The sequence below is a fragment of the Ornithorhynchus anatinus genome, chromosome 13, assembly GCF_004115215.2.
Source record: "Ornithorhynchus anatinus isolate Pmale09 chromosome 13, mOrnAna1.pri.v4, whole genome shotgun sequence".
NCBI lineage: Eukaryota > Metazoa > Chordata > Mammalia > Monotremata > Ornithorhynchidae > Ornithorhynchus > Ornithorhynchus anatinus.
Window position 1 is genome coordinate 29,641,886 of NC_041740.1, and position 13,893 is coordinate 29,655,778.

General features: G+C 37.9%; 1 protein-coding gene across 2 annotated transcripts in view; it reads right to left on the reverse strand.

Annotated features, from left to right (window-relative positions):
- SEMA3E (semaphorin 3E) overlaps window positions 1-13,893 on the reverse strand; it is a 190,073-nt gene that overhangs the window by 25,350 nt on the left and 150,830 nt on the right. For both annotated transcript variants that reach the window (XM_029077778.2, XM_029077777.2), the window contains exons 7-13: window positions 13,406-13,548; window positions 12,007-12,121; window positions 11,349-11,418; window positions 9,918-10,062; window positions 7,465-7,687; window positions 4,157-4,248; window positions 330-371 (exon numbers count right to left, since the gene is read on the reverse strand). In XM_029077778.2, coding sequence (XP_028933611.1) covers window positions 330-371; window positions 4,157-4,248; window positions 7,465-7,687; window positions 9,918-10,062; window positions 11,349-11,418; window positions 12,007-12,121; window positions 13,406-13,548 — 830 coding nt within the window. The remainder of the gene's footprint in view (window positions 1-329; window positions 372-4,156; window positions 4,249-7,464; window positions 7,688-9,917; window positions 10,063-11,348; window positions 11,419-12,006; window positions 12,122-13,405; window positions 13,549-13,893) is intronic.

A 13,893-nucleotide genomic window follows, 5' to 3' on the forward strand; every position in this document is an offset into this window, starting at 1 on the left:
TGACTGAAACAAGTATAAAGCTTTAAAAATTAACCAAATAACATATAAAAAAAATCCGAGACACTTTTTTATGAGAATAACCAAAGATTCAGCACACTATAAACACTTTCTATCTATGAATCTCAGATTGATTCACCAAAACAGCACCAGTAACTGTTTTCACACAGAGCTAGACCAGCTCACCAAGTTTAGGAAGCAAAAACATTATGTCGTATCACGTGAAATTGTGAAATTGGAATTGAGATGATTTTCGGAATTAATGCACGACTACATATTTGCCATATCAGATGGTATTTCCCAGTAATTTAAATACATAAAAGATGCCTTACTCTTTTTGAAGAAATTTCCATGAAAAGAATGGGATCGGGAACCTGGAAAAAAAATTATCTAGTTTTAAACCAAGGGAATAATAATAATGTTGATATTTATTAAGCACTTACTATGTACCGAGCACTGTTCTAAGTGCTGGGGGAGACACAGGATAATCAGGTTGTCCCACGTGAGGCTCACAGTTAATCCCCATTTTACAGATGAGGGAACTGAGGCACAGAGAAGTTAAGTGGCTTGCCCACAGTCACACAGCTGACAAGTGGCAGAGGCAGAATTCGAACTCATGACCTCTGACTCCCAAGCCTGGGCTCTTTCCACTGAGTCACGCTATATCAATCTTTTCTATCACGACACCAAGGATTTTGTCTGCATCACCCAAGCATCATCAACCAGTCCAAATCTTCTACATCTTTCCAGGCAAATTAAATGCGTCATAGAGAAAATTCATGTTTTCCTTACCTTTTAGGGACAAACTTTCATTCCTCTACATTTACCACTATGCCTCCCATTTGAAAGAAGGAAGATTCATGTCTTAATGACGTTTACCTAGCAAGCTAGATGTCTGGGATGTTGCTAGCTGATGCACCTCAATTTATCCTTATCTTGCCTGACAATTACCGTAATTGCAGTTGCAACATCCTGGGCTTGTTGTTTACTTCAGAAAGATTTGAAAAACTTGGATCCCACATCAGGCCTTCCCAAACAAAATATTTTTTCAAAAAGACATTTCTGCCTCATGGAAATGTTTCAGCTGAAATGTGTATGTTTATCTTGTTGGGATGCTTCCAGGTCAAAGATTCAAAATACAAATAAAATAGTTTATTAAACACTTGTCAGTATAGACAGTATATCTAAATCCTTGTGTGCAAGTCAAAACAGCACTGGATCTTTGTCCCACCAACTGTGTGACTTTGGCCATAGTTATTTACCTTCTCAATACCTCATTTCCTCAACAGTGAAATGGGGCTGATAAAAACTGTTCCTCCTCACCCCAGCAGGATGGGGTGAGACAGTGATTAGTGATGCAAAAGTTCTTTGGCTTCCTAGATATAAAAGCTCTGCAAAAATCCAAGATAGCCTCAGATCTGCCAAAATTAATTCATTCAATCATATTTATTGAACACTAATAGTGTGGGTGCATCTTTTCACCACCCATTTTAATAAAGATGTTAGGGAATTAGAAGATGCTTTTCTGGTAGAGGGAACATGCTTAAGATACTAGTTGCTGCCGGGTGGGAAGAATGTTTTGTGTGCATGCTTGCCGTGAACACTACTGTCTGAATTTTTCTTAACTCAGGGTTTTGCAAGAATGTAAGCCTCATATTGTGTAAGAACTGGGAATATTATTGTTGTACCTGAGTCTCGCATTCATTCATTCATTCATTCAATAGTATTTATTGAGCGCTTACTATGTGCAGAGCACTGTACTAAGCGCTTGGGATGAACAAGTCGGCAACAGACAGAGACAGTCCCTGCCGTTTGACGGGCTTACAGTCTAATCGGGGGAGATGGACAGACAAGAACAATGGCAATAAACAGAGTCAAGGGGAAGAACATCTCGTAAAAACAATGGCAACTAAACAGAATCAAGGCGATGTACAATTCATTAACAAAATAAATAGGGTAACGAAAATATATACAGTTGAGCGGACGAGTACAGTGCTGAGGGGATGGGAAGGGAGAGGTGGAGGAGCAGAGGGAAAAGGGGAAAATAAGGGTTTAGCTGCCAAGAGGTAAAGGGGGGATGGCAGAGGGAGTAGAGGGAGAAGAGGAGCTCAGTCTGGGAACGCCTCTTGGAGGAGGTGAGTTTTAAGTAGGGTTTTGAAGAGGGAAAGAGAATCAGTTTGGCGGAGGTGAGGAGGGAGGGCGTTCCAGGACCGCGGGAGGACGTGACCCGGGGGTCGACGGCGGGATAGGCGAGACCGAGGGATGGTGAGGAGGTGGGCGGCAGAGGAGCGGAGCGTGCGGGATGGGCGGTAGAAAGAGAGAAGGGAGGAGAGGTAGGAAGGGGCAAGGTGATGGAGAGCCTTGAAGCCTAGAGTGAGGATTTTTTGTTTGGAGCGGAGGTCAATAGGCAACCACTGGAGTTGTTTAAGAAGGGGAGTGAGACATTCAAGAGTGCAGATGCAAAACTATGTCTCCTTGGGAGCTGTAGAGAGGAAAATGATATTCCTCCTTCCTTCCCTCACCCTGAAGGTGTGTGAGTGCCTGTTTTAAGCAGAGAGTCTCAATCCGGGGGGAATTCCACTGACCACTTCATTCCCTTCCACCCAGGCTCCCCAAATCCCATGGAGTTGTCACAGGGGAAGAGCATGGCCTAGAGGATAGAGCATGGGCCCGAGAGTCAGAAGGACCTGGATTCTAATCCCGGCTCCACCACTTGTCTCCTGAGTGGCCTTAGGCACATCACTTCACTTCTCTGGTTTTCAGTTCCCTAATCTGCAAAATGGGGATTAAGACTGTGACAGGGACAGGGACTTTGTCCAATAGGATTAGTTTATATCTCCCCCAGCACTTAATACATGCCTGATACACAATAAGTGCTTAACAAATACCATAAGAAAAAAAGAATAGAATAAAAACAATCACACTGTTGTAGAATCAATAGATCTCTGGGCCATTTTCAAATGACATGTGCACTCTCTTAATCAATCAGTCAATCAATAGTATTTATGAGGTCTTACCCTAAGCAGAGTAGTCTATGTACTAAGTGCTTAGGAGAGTACACCAGAGTTAGTAGAGAAGATCCCTACCCTCAAGGAGCTAACAATCTCTCTTGGTGTAAATGACATTTTGAGAAATAATGTAACATCCTTGCTATTTGCATGGGAATGATGGGGCTGCCTCCTTCCATCCCCTTTACCTGCTCTCCTACTTCAAGTCCGTGTTGCATTCCTAAGCATATTCTGCTCCCTTTATGCTGGAAAGAAGAGAGCTATCTTTTTTTTTTTTTAATGTCAATGTGGACGTGACTCCCCACACCTTAAAATTCATCAATGATTGCCTGTTCCTTTATGCACCGAGTAGAAATTTCTGACCATCAACCTTTAGGCCCCTAATCAGCTCTCTCCCTTATTTGCCCACTTCTCCCTCTACACCCCAGCTGGTCTCCTTTGCTCCTCTCAAGCCAACTTGCTCGCTGTGCCTCATTCTTATCTCTCCTGCTGCTAACCTCTAATAATGATAATCATAATAATAATGATAGATTTTGGTATTTCTTAAGTTCGATTGTGTGCCAAGCACTGTGCTAAATACTGGTGAAATAGAAGATAACTACTCACCCTGCCTCAACACCTAGAAATTCTTCCCCCTTCACACCTGATAAAACAGTTTCTCCATCTTCAAAAACCTTTGAAATTACATCTCCTCCAGGAGGCCTTCCACATAACATAGGCACCTTTTTACTTACCACCCAATCCCACAAAGCATTTACGTATATACATTTATCGCCTATTGCTTTCTCCAAGCTGTAATTTATTTTCACTTATTAAAGATTAACGATTCAATTAATCGGTTGTAATGCATTTTAGCATGTCTCCCTCATTGGAGTATAAGATCTTAAGACCAGGGATAATGTCAAGTAATTATACTGTACTCTCCCAAGTGATTATTAGTGTTCTGCACACAATAGGTACTCAGTAAAAGTTATTAGTTGAATGATTGGAAGAAAAATGGGGAAAATATTAAATCCTTCAACAAAATACATATGATGAGTTAAGAAACACATTGGGACTTCTTTCAGAATTACCCCAACTCCCTGCCTCTTTCTTTTGGAAGCACTTTAATCAACAGCTACTTGGTAATGGCCCAGGGCATTATATAGTACCTTGAATACTTGCAGTTCTTCTAGAATCACTTCTTCCATTGATTCTGTTTCCTGGTTGTAAATGGTGATGACTTTCAGTACAATCCCATTATCTGTAAGAAAATAGGAGTTATGTTAGAATAACCGTAATATTTCCAACTGATGATGACCAAAGTGCATATTAAACATTAACCATTCAGAATTATAAATACAAAGCAACATAAAGATGACCTGACAAATCAATTTCAACATGCAGCCCACATTAAAGCTTTAAATCATCCCGCCTTCCACCACATGAACTCACGGTCATTTGATATGTGTCACAGTACATTACTGAAGAGAAAGTATTTGCTAATCTCTTCAATGAAATGAGTTTTGGAAGAAAATTAAGTTCTTATCTGTAAATGTGTTATAGTTCTCAAATCCAGATGTAAAAGGTAACATTTTTTTTTCCATTGCAATCAGAATTTCTAACCCATGCCCTAGAGATAATCAACTAGAAACATCTTTGTGCTGACAATAGTATTCTCAAAGGGTACATAGAAAAGATGTGCAAGAAATCATGGGTTTCATGAAGAATTAGCATAAGTCTATATGGAATGGCAATTATCCTAAAGAAGACAGAAACACATCACGGAGAAGCTGAGATTTATGATCAGCTGAAAAATGTCTCTTCACTGAAGAGCGCTATTATGGTAGCAAGCTATTTTAAAAGTCTGCCTATCCAAGCAGTCAGAGAAGGCACGAAAGGGTACATGATCTGAGATGTTGGCCCAAAATGTACCAGTTTTGTAAATGTACCATTTTGGTGATATTAAGCTCCAAACCTCTCTAAGAGTCTGCAGATGCTTAGAGGAAGGCCCAACCTCTCCTATGGCTACAAAAGTCATCTCTTCCAGGGACATTACAGTAAGATTCCAAAAAATAAAAATAGCAAAATGAGATTAGCAAATACATGATTGGGGAATGCTGCTATCCAACCACTTTGAAACCTACAGGTCACATACCTCCTCTGGTCCTTAAGGCTCACCAATCATAAAATGAATGGATTTAGTAGCCTTGTTACTTTCCCAAGTGAATCACTGCTCTCCCAAGGTGAATGAAGAAGTAACTGCTTCTGAGGCCTGAATTCCAGAGTTTCCTCTTACAGATTGCTTGAGAGTGGAATGCAATGCCTCAGCTGTTCCCTGCCACTTCAGCACTCTCAGTCCTCATATCAGTACCCAAATCCTCTATTTCCAATTCTTCTTTCTACCTAATGTGAGTGTGACATATGAAGGATTGACTAGAAAACAGATCCAGGCATATCACAGGGAGGGCAACCCAGGAAAAGATCAAAAGCAGGGGTAACTTCCCATCCCAAAGCCAAAGGAGAAACTGAAAAATAGTCTCAACCTTCGTTTTCAAAGAACAACCACGACTAAAGAAGAATTTCTTAAAGTGGTTAACTCAAAGCCCTTGATGTCACAGTAAAGTTTCCCTATCGAGTGAGAATTTTCTGGGTGGCTCTCCTGAAATTCTAACCTTAAATTTTGGCCTTTCTAATAATCCTTTAAAGTCATGTTAATCGTTCCTATTAATAATCCTTTAAAACTATTTTGAGACTCCAAGCCTTCGTGCTACAATTCTCCTCTTGCAGGCTGAAGTGTTTCTATTGATAGAGGGAAAATTGGACTTTTCTCTAATACTGCTGAAAACTACTCAGTGTAAGATGTTTACATTTCACTTTTTTTTTATTGAGGATGATTGTATAAGGATCATAATGTGCAGTAGTTATTTCTACTTTCTCTAGTGCCAAAATCCAATGCACAAATGTTGAGATACACAAGTGCAAAATAAAATCTTCTTATAAATAACATGAATCACGGCAGCAAAGCACACATCAGAATTAATGAATCCTATGGTAAAATTTCCTAGATGCAACATCCAAACCTTAAAAGTTAAAGTAAACAAACAAGAGTAATTGAAAACATATTTTGATAGTACCCTAGTGCCTTTCTTTTATGTTATAATAAAACATGTAATATGTTTTTCATTTAATGTGCACTAGGTGCAAATCTATCTTACATTAAACTTTTTTTTGACAGAATCATTACTAACACCTTGTCAAAAAGTCCTGTATGTTCCAAAGACATTTAGATGTACGATTGGAATCTCTTTAATCATTTCTGGGCATTTAAACAAAGCATTTAAATGATTCAACTCTTTATCTCAGTGTGCTTATATTTTCTTTAATTCCCAAGGGCATCTGGTTGGGTGTTCAACAAGATGAGAAGTACAGGAACACTGACATAGTAACTAATTCACCTAACAGTTTATGGAAGTCTGTTTTGGATTTAACATGTCAGAAATAAGCCTGGGAGTCAGAAGGTCATGGGTTTTAAACCTGGTTCCACCACTTGTCTGCTGTGTGACCTTGGGCAAGTCACTTAACTTCTCTGTGCCTCAGTTACCTCATCTGGAAAATGGGTATTGAGATCGTGAGCCCCACATGGGACAGGGACTGCGACCAACCTGATTTGCTTATATCCACCCTGGTGCTCAGTACAGTGTCTGGCATCTAGTAAGTGCTTAACAAATATCATTATCATTATTATTATTATTATTATTATATCCAACAATTGTACTTATTGGTCACTTACTGTGTGCAAAGCACAGAACTAACCGCTTGGGAAAGTAAAATACAACAGAGTGAAGGCACGATTCCTGCCCACAAGGAGCATTACTACTTACAGTGGGCAATAGACATTAACATAGAATAAAATAAAATAGGGGAAATGATAGAGTATAAGAATATTTACATTAGTACTGGGGAGCTGAGATGAGTATCAAGATGTTAAAGAAACCCTTAAGATGCACAGCCAAAGTCATAGTTGCCTGGTCAGGGCTGGGTATGAAGATTTGGGAATCATCTGTGTAGAGATTGTAGTTGAAACCATGGGAGCAAATGAGTTCTCCAAGAGAGTGGGTGTAGATGGAGAATAGAAAAGGAACCAGAACTGAACTGTGACGGATTGTCAGTTAGCGGCATGAGACGGAGGAGTTGTCAGTGAAAGAGAGTGAAAAGGAGTGGCCAGAGAGATATGAGGAGAATCAGAAGGCAATTTGGGTGAAGTCAAGGTTAGATGATGTTTCTAATATTCAACGGTACTTATTAAGTCCTTTTTACTAGGCACTTGGGTGAGAACAATAAAAGTAGACACAGACCATACTCTAGGAGTTTACAATCTAATTGTAATGAAAACTTTAAGTATTCCCATGTGGGCTTCTAATATTTTTGTTTCTAAATTGCAATGCAAATTTTGAACTCTTCATAAACTTTTCATTACCTGTGCCAATAAACAGGACATCATATTTCCCATCTTTAGCTTCCACTCGATCCACTGCTATTTGTTTGAGATTATATTTTCCTTCGGTCTTTACCAAGATTGGTCGCTTATGGACTGGTAGAATAGGATGAAACATCAGTGGGTGATTCCTTGCAAACCGGATAGCCTCATCTGGATAATCTTTGGTGGAACTATACTTTCCTCCGTTCACCTTACTGGCACACTGTTGGAACAATATAACTAATTATGCATGTTTCTGCCTTAATCCCGGTTTTTTCTGGATAAATCATTATTATTATTATTATTATTTGTGGAATCTATGCTAGGAGATATGCTATGACACTGTAAATCACAGGAAAGTGGGGCATTCACTGAAGCTTGAAGCTAGTAAGCCAAAGGTAAACAAAAATAGTTCACACAGATGGTAACCATACAAAATTCATCATCACAGGAAGCTTTGCAGAAAGAAAATATCTACTACATTTAAGACCTACAGTTCATAACACACTTTACAGTACTGTGCCTGGAACACAGTATACGTTTAACCAATACCATTATAATTATTATCATTATTATGACTTGGCATTTGGTGAACATGCATGAGAGGTTAAAAGATGTATTTTCCTGTACTTGCTCAGGAACGAGTTGGATAAATGCTTTGATTCCTAAAAGAAAAGTACAGGATGCTAGAAGGTACATTATGAGCCATGAGAATGTAAATAATTGAGAACAATCACAGCACAGTCTTTTCACATCCTGTTGCTCCTCTCAGAGACTGAATACTGGGATCGATGGGCCACTAGCATGACATTTCTCAAGTTCTTATGTTGATAAATGAAAAAATGAATGTAATGAAATTGCATTTTTCTCTTATTTCTGAAAACCTTTCTCCCTTTCCTAAGTTAAAAAAAAATCACTAAACCCTCCAAAAGCGTAGATGCTATAGGGCTGATACAGTAACCTTCTAATTTGAGTATATGCATCCAGAAGTTATATTTTGAAATAATAATTTAAATTGTGTCATAAAGTCTGAAAGTGAAGGTGTTTGCCTTCAGAAAGGTTTTTCATAATGTAATTCAGGGATCAGAATAATGATCAGAATTGTTTGAGCAATTAACCAAACTTCATCCTGGCAAAATGGGCCTAAAAAAGATTCTACTCAAGCCCTGGAACTGGACTTATTTTTTCTAAAGAAAAGTTTATCAATCAGTCACTCAATCATATTCATTGAGCTCTTACTGTGTGCAGAACACTGTATTAAGCACTTGGGAGAGTACAATATAACAATAAACAGATACAATCTTCATCCTTGAGTTAGCTAAATGGAATGGGAAAACCATTTGCTACAAATTTTGTAGAGCTCAAACATTTGGTTTAAGTAAATGTCTCAATTTACTACCTCAAACATTCAGTGGCAAAATTAAGGCCATTTCAGATAAAATGTACAACAGTAACAATGAATTATTACCTTAAAAACTTAATAGCACCCTATTTAATTTTAATATTCACATTGTAACTAAGTGCTTCTGTGTTTTGCTTATGTCCTTCCATTACCAAGAAAAATTACAACATTTTCCATGATCAATTTTGCTATTTTGTAAAGTGCACAGACAGAATATTGCTAATTAAATCAAGTTTACTAATAGAATTAGAGAGCCAAATGTTGAAAACAGGGATTTTTTAAATGGTTTATTTAAAAAAAAACAGGTAGCGCTCCTTAATTTAGCATGAATTTTTCCTTTAACATGCTCTCATAAGTTCTAACTGAAAGCATTTATGAGAATACTAGAAGCAATTCAGGAACCATTCACTTCCTCCAAATTTCCATTAAGACAATGTGGTTTTAAGAAGCATTTCTAGAAAAGACTCAGGAGAAAGCTTGCCCTGTTTCAACTCTAGTTTCTATCAATAATGTGAAATAAAATACAGTTTAGGTCTTCCTGGAAATAGGACTTTTAAACTTATGGAGATAATGATTGACAACAATAAACTTCCACTTGTGAAAAGTGGCAATATTTGCTTCCAGTTTTGCCTTTAGCTTGGCAAAAAGTGTTTTCTACTTGACTCTGAAGCAATTGTCTAATCAGCCTAGCACTGGGATTTTCCTGGCTGCTGGGAGTGATGGTATGGTTTGAATTGTACCACAAGTTAAATGTTTGCTTTCTGTAAACCACATGGCACAGACTATCTTGTACTTCTCCAACCAAGTTGCCCACAGAACACACGGTGTAAAAATAACCATTTGGATGTCTTTATTCTAATTTAAAATAATATCATCTAAAAAGAGAGCCACAGAAGCACTTAAAACAATCCACCAGTTGAAAAGAAAATAGTAAACATAACACTCTTAGTATTATTCCCAAATTTATCAGCATTTCAGAAGGAGCTAGGAGACTCTGGCATATGGTGACCTAATACTGACTCTGAATAACTCAGTGAATGATTGAACTTACAGAACCAGGTCTTGGATAAGGTATTTTCCCTTCGTAGAGTGACCAGTGATATTCTGGCCCTTCCTTATGAGCATATGGTCCATTGAAAGCAGCCCGAATATTAGCCATATGATAGATACACACAGCATAGCCTCTAAATATGTTACTGAGAGAAGAAAAAAGATGTTATCAAAAACACATTAGAGAATCATAAGTACAGACAGCAACTTAGAAAATCACTTTGTGTCCGACTTAGCTTGCCATTTTCAACTACTTTTTCTACCCCAGAATGTTTTTCTTATATCTAATCTCATACCCAGGTTTTTCGCAATCCATTCTTTATCTAAACATGAAACAACAGGTCATGATCTTCAATTATTTGTAATCTACTGATTAGATTTCAAAAGAATTGGACCTGCATTTCCCCATAAATATTTGTTTATTAATATCCCTAATGGTATTTCATGCATACTAGGTTTTATTCTGCAATTTTTATTTATTTATTTATTTTGCTTGTTTGTTCTCCTTGCTGCACTAAGAGAACAGCTTGGGAAATTGATCACCAACTGAGTGGTATTATCAAAAGTAAAAAAAAACAAAACAACAACAACAACAAAAAAACCCTTCGTCCACTAAATGACATTAAAAAAAGCAACCTTAGTTTCTATTAATTCCTATCATTTTATATTCCAGTTTCATCATCTTTTATGGTAGTCATGCTGGGCACTCTCTGGATTAACTTGGTATCATTTGGGAATTTAGTAAATGGGCAGGAAACGTCTGCAAACTCTGTTGTATTGTGCTCTCCCAAACGTTTAGTACAGTGCTCCGCCCTGGGTAAGCACTCAGTAAGTATCATTCATTGATTGATTGTCCTTTCTGTCCCATCATACAGTATATTAATGAAAACAGTATACAACTCTTAGGCTATCACTACCCTTCTGGCATTCCACTTCTTACAATGCCGACCCCAAAATGTTCATTGACAGTTTACTTTCGATAACTCTTACTCTCTGACCTTCAAACCAACCTAACCTGCAGGGTATGGACAATATTCTTCTGATTAATTGATAGCAAAACAAGAACGTAAATGATGAAGCAGTGACGAACTCTCATCGTTTTCCCTCAATTTGTCAATCCCATTTTTTTTGGATGCATCAGATTAGTTTGTCAGATTTATTCTTTAGAAATCTGTTCATGCTAATACCATCAATCCATTCAGCTGAAAAAGGCATTTTAAAGGTGTGAGCTGAATGATTACCACATTATTAAATTAAATGTTAAAAAAAGACAAGTTTTAGGGAAAGGAGGTCAAAGCAAAAGCTTAAGAAAAAACTGCAGAAGGGAGATGTGTTAATGCCAGCGTTAAATTATGCATGCATGTTTGTAAAGTGTCACTTGAAGATAATTCTTAAAACGCTTTGCCTCAAGTAATTTTATTAATTGTTTTACCTTGTTGTGTTGAAGAGACCAAATATCACTGGATTTTTGTTATCTCTTGTTTGCAGCAAAAACACATCCTCTGTAGATTAAAATAAACTATTATTGTTTTCCTTTATTTAATGACACTGATTTTGCAGTTGGCATCATTAGGCTACAGGGGTATCATGTAATTAAAAATAATTAATACTAAATATATGTATATACATATATATGTATCTTTATATTGGAAAAGCAGGATGGCATCATGGAAAGAGCATAGACCTTGGAGTCAGAGGACCTGGATTCTAATCCCAGCTCTGCCAATGCCAATGCTGTGTAATCTTGGGCAAGTCACAACCTCTATATTCCTCAGTTACCTCATCTGCAAAATGGGGATTAAAACTGTGAGCCCCATGTGAACTGTGTCCAAACTGATGATTTACCCCAGCAATTAGTACAGTGCCTGCCATAGAGTGCTTAATAAATACTACTGAAAAGAAAAAGAAAACTTAAAAATATTTAAAAAAATAACATTTCTGGGTTTGAAGACTAGATAGGTACTCCTGAGTTTGTCCACATCCCGGAGTACAGTCAACACCTTGTCCTTATGTATGCTAGGCAGCTAAGAGAGTGAAATAGAATAACTTTTCCCATGGTAAATTTCTTTTAAATCTCTTCAAGTATTTACCCAGTTCATCAAAATGTGTATCGATTCCATTCAGTCCCGGAACTGAACAGACCAATCGGGTTTTGAGGAAGGTGCTCCATTTATTTACTAGAATCCTTTGTCCTCCCATGTCATTCTGAGGAAAAGAAATGGAATGTTAAAGGCTGCCCATTGTTTTGACTAAAAAGAAGCAGTTTTCTGATGATATTCACTTGCACTATGTCTACTCACAGCCTCATTTATTCATCCTCCAGGGTGTATGATAATGGAGATACCCAGGTATTTCATCTTTTGTTCACACACACTAAATACAGTTAGTTCATGCCTGTGGATTGACCCAGTTTTCCACAGTGTGGGTTTGTCGAGCTGTTATCCTTATTCAACTTTTTTTCTAATATTGACGATCTGCCCTGGAGTTGTTGGATTGGGTTGGAGCCATACATGTCTGCATAGCCCTTTTTAAAAGAATTCTACCTGAGCAACCTAGGAGAAGTCTTGCCTAGTGGAAAGTGCAACTAACTGGGAGACATGGGTTCTAATTCCAGCTCTGCCACTTGGAGCTGTGTTGATTTGGGCCAGTTACTTGACTGTCCTGTGCCTCCACTTTCTCCTCTGTAAAATGAAGATAAAATACCTCTTCTCCCTTCACTTAGACTGATAGCCCCATTTGACAAAGCAACTGTGTCTGGTCTGCCTATATTGTATCTATCTCAGCTCGTACAACTGTGTAAGTTCTAAACAAATATTATTATTTTTATTCTAATAATAATAATAATGAATTCAGTGCTTGCTCAGGGTTCAAGTGCTGCAGGAGTGTGTAGTATTGACCACCACACTCAGTCCCAAAAAAAGGGAAGCTCCTGCTCTCCAAACTCTTTCCTCTAACCTGGGACTTCCCCCACTCTGGGAGTATGACAGATGCTGGTGTGTCCAGATGCATTATCTCTCTCAGGATAAATTAAGTCCTAGGTGAGTATTCTAATTTTAAGAATCTGGCTCAGAAAGATTTTAAAAGCAATTTTGGTTTATTTTGATGATGTTTCACTGTCATGGTAGCATTTACTACTAAACATTTAGTGCAGTGAACTGTACTAGGCATTTTGGGAAGTACAGAGTAATAACATGACCCATTTCCCAACCACAAGTTTATCCTTGCCTAATAGTTTCATATGTATGTAATGATAAAACAATTTTAAATGAAAAATCACTATTATCAACGTTACATATTGAATGCAGGTGGTGTGCAGAGCACTGTTTTAAGCACATGGGAGAACACAATGAAAGTAGTTAGTCCCCGCCACCTCTTTCAATCAAATATCTCAAAACATCCTATGTTGTTATACTATTTTATAAGAGGGGAGAAAGACTGATAGCTAATTCTGACAATCATTTTCAATTTCAGGAGATAGGATGCTCTTACCACACACACTCTGCCAACTCTACTATAAATTGCATGGGCGCTGTTTTCTGATTCTAGTGCCTTTTCAGTGAAGAAGAAATATACTTTGTTATCGTCTCGATCTTCATTGTCCGGAATCATATGTGAGGCCACAAACTTAGGCTCTTTAGAAAAGTAAAGGAATAAAGTTTCATTAAATTATTGGAAACTAGAAACGAGAAACAACAACTATTGATGACAAAACACAATAGTGATCTCCTCTCATGCCCTAGAATCCAGAGAGAAGACCTTCCCACTCCTCTTCCTTCTCCCACCTGACCTTCAGCTTCTTTGGCCATGCTTATGTACAATTAGGGGTGGGTAGGAGTGGGGGAGAGAGGGGAATGAGAAGAGACTTCCTGCATAAGGTCTTATTCCAATAATTGAGGCAATTTTTATCTAGTGGCAATTGGATAACTGGATATTTTGCTAATGAAGACAGGTTTATTGTTCCAAATATTCTTCTGTAT